The sequence below is a fragment of the Trichoderma camerunense genome (genome assembly GCF_050948025.1).
Source record: "Trichoderma camerunense strain CBS 138272 chromosome Unknown V8C40scaffold_8, whole genome shotgun sequence".
Classification (NCBI taxonomy): Eukaryota; Fungi; Ascomycota; class Sordariomycetes; order Hypocreales; family Hypocreaceae; genus Trichoderma; species Trichoderma camerunense.
In genome coordinates, this window is record NW_028145362.1 from 925,401 (window position 1) to 933,429 (window position 8,029).

Consider the following 8,029-nt stretch of genomic DNA (forward strand, 5'->3'; position numbering starts at 1 on the left):
GAGCATGTATCATCGATCTTCTACGAATAATAATAGGAGCGATATCCAGCCCCTTAGTAATGATCCGGTTGTCGGATGTCTTGTTGATCAAGACACGGGTCAGATTTCGGCACTGTAAAATTTGTCTACTGCGGTGTCGGAAAAGGTCTGATTAGTTTTGGTAGGAGGCAATTGCTTCTTTTGGCAGCTTTCTCGTGTGCCTTCGGGCCGGTCGGTGCCTTCTGCCCATTTTCTCACTATGTATCATATCTAATGCTACTCAAAAGGTCACTGCATGGCTAAGTAAGGTACCGTATTTATAACTCTCACCAGCATCTTGGTGCCACGTCACGATGTCGTTAAAATATAGCGTAGTTAAAGAGTATGGGTAAAGTGCACTGCCGTGTAGCGGTGAATTGTCCACCAAGTCGGATCGCACCCGAGACGCACAGACTTCGAGATCAACACAGACCAGACAACTTACACCGGTATTGAGAAGGTAAGGGTTTAGCGATACAGGAGGTAAAAGACCAGGAAGGCCCTGTGCTTCATGTAGACAACTGACATATCATATTGGGAATACGGAGCCGAAACAGGCCCTGATTTCGTCGGCAGAACTACCCTGGGATGCTTCGACAGTGATTTAGCAATGATTGCTTCTTTACTATTCCAATTGAGATAATTTTGATACAATCCAAAGGGTCCTTTAGCCTATAATACATGATATTCCATTTTCTCCAGTCCATGTCGCATTGTCAAAACTTCTCAATCAAGAATACCCAACAGGCGTATTGAGCCAAGCCATCGCGTACTTCTCCGACAGTTGATCCGTAGTCAGAATGTTATATAATATATATACGGAGTATAGGATGAACTCGTATCAGTTAACTTCGTCGGCATATTTTCCACGGACACCAACCGATTTTACAAGGATTCTCGGCATTTATTGCACGTTAGGCGCTTTAGTGGATTATGTAGGTTGATACTCATACCGGTTTACAGGGACGTGTTACCTCTTATCTCTCCGCTAAAGTGACAAGCCGAAATGTCAAAACCAGTCCCCTGTCTACTGTACTCGGTGAGCAGAGTGGATTGTCCTTGATTACCTGGCCTGGCTGCTCTTGTTCTGTTGAGGTGGACCAAGGCGCCGATCGACTTCCTTTTGCAACCCCCCTGTCAGAATATGCCGTGCCGACATGGATCGAGGGTCACAACTGGTTCCGACTTACCCGGTGATGACATTGAAGGCACATGATGGCAGCGTATTGATATAAAAACAAGCATGATCTCTTCACTCTCTCCATTCACATTTGAGAGCAGACGAAGTAAGACAGCAATCGTTGTTGGTATATATTTAGGTAAAACTATACTGCTATATACATGGTTTATGTTCGAGAATGGTCCAAGAACCTTTTAGAGTACCAAATCCTTTCGTCACTCATTTTATATGTACAGTGAAGAGGTTTTAGCCTGATTTATGAAGGAGGAGCGCCAACGTAGACAGTCAGAACATTGGGAGCCCCTGAAGCCAAAGTGCCCGAGGCATTCTCATTACCATCTGGGTTGACATCATCATAAGGGAAAGCGTAGCCTCGACCATCAATTTCAAATTGGTGAACGAGACGGCTGTAGTGGTTGGTAGGGCTGACTGTGTAGTATGAAGACTGGCCCAGACCTGGCTGAACGTTGCCACCAGCAAGCAGCAAGGTGGATCGGACAAAGGCAGCACACAGACGGGGAACAACAGCCGAATGGACGGCATTGTCACCGCTCTGAATGGCAAATGGTCCACTGTTGCAGCCCCAGATGTCTCCTGCAGCCGGCTTAGCGTAGCCGCGGTTGTCGCCGTTGCAGTTCAGCGTGTCGCCGGAGACCTGGCAGTTGACGCTGCCAGCAGAGGTTTGTGTGTTGATGGTGAGAGGAGTGTTAGTATACTGGCTCCAGACTTGGTCGACATAGGCACTCCAGTAGTTCTGGAAGGCCGCTGCATTGATGACACTGTAGTCGCCTGGAGACAGCGCACGAACGAGAGTTCCAGCAGAATTGGCGATACACATCGAAGACCAGGGGAAGCCGTCGACGCTAGCTTGTTGGACCAAGCCCTGGCAAATCTGGGTGAGTGCGGAAGATCCAAGGCCTTTCGTGGTCTGAGTGGCGCTTCCATCCGTGGCACTCAAGCTCATACTGAGAATCATACCGACAAAGTCGACGTAGCTGATGTTTGCGTAGACAGCCAGGTCCGTAGTATAAGTGAGCTCAACAAAGCCCCAGAGGAGGCCTGCACTCGGGTCTTGAAGGTTGAACTGGGACGGTTGCACCAAGCCATCGCCGTTGGGAATCTTGACCATGAAGAACTGGAGATCGCCCACTGAAAAGTAGATACGCGCAGAGCTGATGACAATAGGCACATTCACCGTGATGGATTGGCCTTGAGCAGGCAACGCAATGTTGATGGGGGTGCTGATCGCAACAGGGACACTGGAGCCTCCAGAGCTGGGATACACAAGACTGCCGTCACCCCTGACAAAAACGACCCTGTTGTCAGTGTCCAGGCCGGAAATGTATGCATTGACCTGACTACCGGAGAAGTTGTTGACGAGTTGGATGGGCAGGTGTCCAGCCTGAGCTCGAGTCTGGATGACATTTTTGGAGACTGTTGTTGAACTATGATAGGTTCCGTTGAGAGTGTTGTTTGCCGTGATAACGATGTCGTCAACACCTCCAGGCTTGGCAATGGAAAAGGGTGATACTCTTGGAATGAGAGAAGGGGCCGCTGCTACTGCACCAATGAGGGCAGTAAGGATAGTGAGTGTCCGCATGATGTAAGGACTTGTGTGAATTCAGAGTGGAAAGGAGTGGTAATGATAGTGCAAAGGAATTAACACTTTCCCTCTGAGTTTTGGAACCAATCCAATGAGTTGAGCTCTGATGAACATGTCTATCTGTGAATAACCCTCTATATATACTTGTGTCTCAAGTTTCTCAAGAGGCATTATCAAGAAGCTGTACTCGATCCTCATCATCTCAAGACAGATTTCGGGCCGAAGTGTTTTGCGCAACGGAGATAGAGACAACCCATTGCCGACTGATTTGTACCGGCATGAAGTTATCTCTTTACTGTTGTAGAATAGCACCGGGCTTCCTTCGGTGGCTTGGACTGGAAAGGTTCGGGGTTGAGAGTTGCTTCTTCTAGCTTCTAGGCTATTACGTCCTTGTTTGCTGTGTAAGTCGTTTTCAGGAGCCGGGGTTATGCAGTAATTGCGGGTAACGGCTCAGAAATAATACTAAAATTCAAGTTTTTGGGCTGCATTTGTGATTCATCTAGTTGCAATATCGGCATAACGTAATGGCTGAGTGGGTTATAGCCGCAACCGCAACTCTTATGGCACATATTATCAGAGTGAGTAAATGTCAACTGATTGCAAGGAAAGAGTCAGATGAAGCTGTCAGTCACTTCTTAAGACAAAGAGAATGCTCATCTGATACGAAATTTCGCTTTGTAATAGTCATTTGGAGAACTTGGGATGACTGATAGTCAACATAGTTTCGAGCACATGGCTAGTTTCCGCAACGCCCGCTGCTGATAGGCCTAGCCAGGATTGAAACTTGTCTTGTGCCAATAAATCCCCCTGGATTTAGGGTGAGGCTGTGAGTACATATATTACCCTTCTAGGAAACAAATAAGGTCACGTCCTCACACCATCGCGGACTCTAGCGCTCCGAGGTTCGGGCTAATAAAGCACAAGTTGCTGCACCCCACACTTTGCTAAGATGCAATGCAGGTCATGACACACTGATCGTTGCAACGTGACAAGAGTGAGTAGGGCACTTGTTCTTTTCTTCCAAAAAGCCCGCACAGGTAATGAAGCGCTAGTAATCTTGCATATTGCAGCTGATACCGAAAGAGATTTCTTCGTGAACATGATCTGCAGACATGTGATTGGTGATAGAGCTGAGGACATGGGATTGCCTCGGCAGTTTGAGGAATTACCAAATGCAGCTTTCCGTAGCGGCTCGTCTATAAGATATCGATCAATACTGAAGCAGCTAGGGGTATATCCACTCTATCCTAACCGAACTTAGACACGGAATACTCATGTGTTTCTACCTAGTATGTATCAGGTTCACAGTTCTGCTCTGATAGTTCTTGTTTTGACAACCTTGCTTATAATATGATTTCGTGTGGCTTATGCTGCAGTATTACTTATCTACTGTGGAACTCGCACGTTACATCCAGGCGTCATTGTATTTCCAAGCTTCCTTAACTTACATCTATTAATTTGTATATGCCGTCTGCTCACTAAATAGCGCATACATATTGTGGCTTAAGTCGAAGAGGTGTACCCCAGATCCAGCATGGGTTACAGCACATGTGCTTCAGTAGTGTGCATGTTACCCCTGGAATAGAGATGCCTAAACTAGTAGAAATCCTTCCGGCGGGCCCATAGGCCGCAGTCTTATTCGCGCGCTTCTCTGATCCTATTGGTGTTTCACTTTCTCCTTCTGGAAGTGGGTGCAATACGCTCTTTTTAATTATATCAGGTAGAATAGTATAGCAATAGGTGCGTATGAAGCGTATTAATGCTGATATGGAGATTTGCTCCATAGGCTTTGCTGATCGCATGATCGGGTGCCTATTCCTTAAGTGGAGAGTTGATGGAGACGACGATTAACAAGCGTTTCGTCCACCTAATTTGGCTAATCACGGAGTTCGACCGAAGATGAATGCTCGGTGCTTTTTCCATTGGCTAAAACATTCCTTTGGTGGAGTATTTTAACTTGATGTCGCGTAGATGGAATCGGTAGTGTACTTACACTGCATACAAACTTGCCAATGAATGCAACTGAGGCACATTTCTTTACCCATTCTCGGCTGTGTCTATTCCGTGCTCGTCAAATGATTCCAAAAGCTGCCAAGATGTCTGTCCAGTCAAAATATTAAATATGATAGCCTCCCACCTTCCCCTTAATTAACTTGCATTGACTGCTACATGAAAGATTCGGACCTTCGATGGTAGTTTCGTTAGTTGGGTTGGCAACAAAAGCGACGTAAGGGTGGCTGCCTACCAATGTTCACACTTATATTGTTGCAAAAGGCACACAACAGACTCAACGGCGACAGACTTTACAGTTGAGAGACGAAAGCAGAACTTAGGCATCTCCGAATTACATGATTGAAACCACTGTTTAGACCAGAGGCTGTTATAGAGTTAATAGTGTATATATAGATTAAACGTGTAGTTACCTTGTAATAAGAGGTAGATACAGAATCTTCATCAAGGTACGAAGGAGAAAGACGCCCTTTGATGCACAAGAGAAAGGCCCTGTAGGCCCACACTCTTCACATTACTCCAATGCCGTGTCTCGGTCCTAGCCTGATAACGGGGTAGGATCAATCTCGGCAAGAGTCAGGTTTGCAATAACATCCCAATGCTCCACAATGCAACTGCCGTTCATTCGATAGGCATCCATGATCTTAATAGGAGGAGTGGCAAATTCATAGTGGTGTACAAAGCCAGTGTTATTGGTGAAAGTTTGGTGCACAATGGTGTTGTTAACCTTCGGGTTCTTGGAGAGGGCGGTCACGGCGGCGTCTCGACCTTGTCCAATGGAAGGATTGTGCTGGATGTAATCGACCCAGACGTAGTTGTCAAATGCCTCGGGGATGTTCTTTTGAACATAAAACTCGTTGGAAAAGGCGTAGAAGATTTTTTCCTGCTCTTCTGGAGTGGCTGGTCGAGGAGGGCAAGCTGGGATGGCCTCTCGTAAGTTATCTTCTGAGCCGAGAACAGAAGGGAGAGTGGCGGTGAGTGCACCGAGACAGAGTAGAAATTTCATTTTATAATTGTTGGCTAAGACCTCGGAGGAATATTTGAGGCTGTATGGATCAAGAGAAGACCTTCTTACTCGCAATAAAGGTAGAGAGAAGGCTGTTGCAGAACTTACAGAGGGAGGCCATGACCGCTATTTATCATACAAGAGCACATGAAGAATCGAGGCTCCAGCTGTCAAAAAAATAATCCGAATGGCCATGGATCGGATTTTAGGAAAGATTTACGGCACATAGTCGATCAACGACTGCTGTTACTGGCAGGAAACAACTAATCATTTGGAAAGCTTGGCCGATTTTCTGGTGAAGATCTCATGAGAATCACCAACTATTTAATAAGGTTAAGTTGGCAAAGGTGGATCTTGCTTCTGATTGGTCCTTCGGCCTGTCTTTCGCCGTGTTACGCGGCCATTTTGAAGCCCTGTCAGATCTTAGGTCATCCAGATTTGTCGCAACCTTGCTGGCACCGATGCCGATTTGCTGACATGAGGAGACTTCGGAACTCTTTGGATGGCCGAGACCCGCCGAAAGCGATAGTATCTTATTGAGTTCGTCCGAACATATCGTCAACTTTAACAAAAATAGTCTCAATATGTCTTAAAGGAAATTGGTTCAATATTAGTTCGGTAAAGTGCGGTAATGTCCGGAACTTGTAAAACTATATAAGAACTTAAAGAGATGCTGAATACTGAACAAATTTCTCCTCGGGCAATGCAGTGTGGCTCTTGAATAGTCTTGACAGCTTATATCCCTTGCAAGCTACGACCTAAACAACAGCGTTGATATCTTCACAATGTCTTGTCCAGACTGTTTCAGAGGAACCATCCACGAGGGAACGCCAAAAGGCAAAGAGGAGACAATTCACAATGTCCTCACATATGTCGCTACTCCTGAGACAGTGTCCACATCAAATTCGAAAATCATCTTTATCACAGATGTATTTGGCTTCAACCTTGTGAACAACAAGTTGCTAGCAGACAAATATGCTGCTGCCACCGGATGCGAGGTCCTCGTGCCCAGCGTCATTCCAGGAGGTGGCGCTCCTCTCTCTGCGATCGAACTGTTCGACTCCTTATCGACACCAGTTGGCCTGTTAGACTTGGGAGGGCAGACGAAGAGAGCTGGGGCTGCCTTTAAAGCGGCGACTATTTTCGCCCCATTCGCAGTCCGTACTCGAAATGCGTATCCCAAACTGCTCAACTTCTCTCGCGATGTCAAAGCGTCCTTGTCACCCGGTGCTAAGCTAGCTGTCGCCGGATTCTGCTGGGGTGGGATGCACTCGACCAAACTTACTGCAGAGCCAGCTGAACAGGGCGGAAATGTGCCTCTATTCGATGCCCACTTTGTGGCTCACCCTGCTGGCCTCAAAACACCCGATGACTTTTCAACCGCTGCCAACAAGTTCAAAGTCCCTATCAGTCTCGCCATTGGAGATCTTGATATGCTACTATCCAAGGATAAGATTGACGCTATTGAATCAAGTTTAAGGGAATCATATGGAGAGAAGTCGGGTGACTTCGAGGTGAAGACTTATGGTAGCTGCAAGCATGGGTTCGCTGTTCGGGCTGATCCGAAGAGGGCGGTTGAAGACGAGGCTGCAATGCAAGCAGCGGCACAGGCCACCAATTGGTTCAAGAAGTATCTGTTGTGATTCGGAAAGCCGAAGATTTGATCAAGAAAACATTTTTCTCTACTATGAAAAAGAGAATCAGTTTTTTTATTTTTAATATCCGTGCTCTGCACATTGTTGTTTATAACTTCTATAGCTCAAGATCCCTGTTCCTCATCGCTTCCCAGACACTATCTACATATGCATTATACGTGTCGCTTTCTGGTATATAGTTTAACTCATTGCCGAAAATTTCTTTCGACTTCGCATTCGAGATTTTGTAAAACACCATTCCAGCTGGGATCAACTGTTCGGGAGTTCCTTCTGCCACCTCGTCCCGCAACTCTGGATACTTGGATCGGATCAAATTTGCCAACACCTGGTGGGAATAGCACGAATCCGAGTTGACGACATTGATACGTTGGCCACTCGCCTTCTCGTTACGCAGAGCCAAGACGTGCGCTAAAGCTACGTCCCGCACATCTGTGATCTGGAACATGGGTACTGGCGGGATCTCTTTCCAGGTTCCGCTGAGCAGGTTATAGGCCCAATCGAGAGAATGCGACCCTGCTGTGAGATCTGGTACGGAGTGTGCAAGCGGCCCGGCCGTT

At 46.7% G+C, this 8,029-nt stretch overlaps 3 protein-coding genes across 3 annotated transcripts; 1 reads left to right on the forward strand and 2 right to left on the reverse strand.

The window, feature by feature from the left end:
• Positions 1-1,260: 1,260 nt before the first annotated feature.
• V8C40DRAFT_215394 (glycoside hydrolase family 64 protein) lies at positions 1,261-3,061 on the reverse strand. The gene has a single exon (XM_083212161.1). It carries the CDS (start codon positions 2,796-2,798, stop codon positions 1,455-1,457), a length of 1,344 nt encoding a protein of 447 aa, XP_083073702.1. The 5' UTR covers positions 2,799-3,061; the 3' UTR covers positions 1,261-1,454.
• A 1,884-nt stretch (positions 3,062-4,945) lies between these two features.
• Positions 4,946-6,010, reverse strand: V8C40DRAFT_244206 (nuclear transport factor 2 family protein). Its single transcript, XM_083215603.1, has one exon. The coding sequence runs from the start codon at positions 5,815-5,817 to the stop codon at positions 5,350-5,352; it is 468 nt and encodes a 155-aa protein (XP_083073703.1). The 5' UTR covers positions 5,818-6,010; the 3' UTR covers positions 4,946-5,349.
• A 384-nt stretch (positions 6,011-6,394) lies between these two features.
• V8C40DRAFT_244208 (dienelactone hydrolase family protein) lies at positions 6,395-7,491 on the forward strand. Its single transcript, XM_083215604.1, has one exon. It carries the CDS (start codon positions 6,603-6,605, stop codon positions 7,458-7,460), a length of 858 nt encoding a protein of 285 aa, XP_083073704.1. The 5' UTR covers positions 6,395-6,602; the 3' UTR covers positions 7,461-7,491.
• The last annotated feature ends 538 nt before the right edge of the window (positions 7,492-8,029 follow it).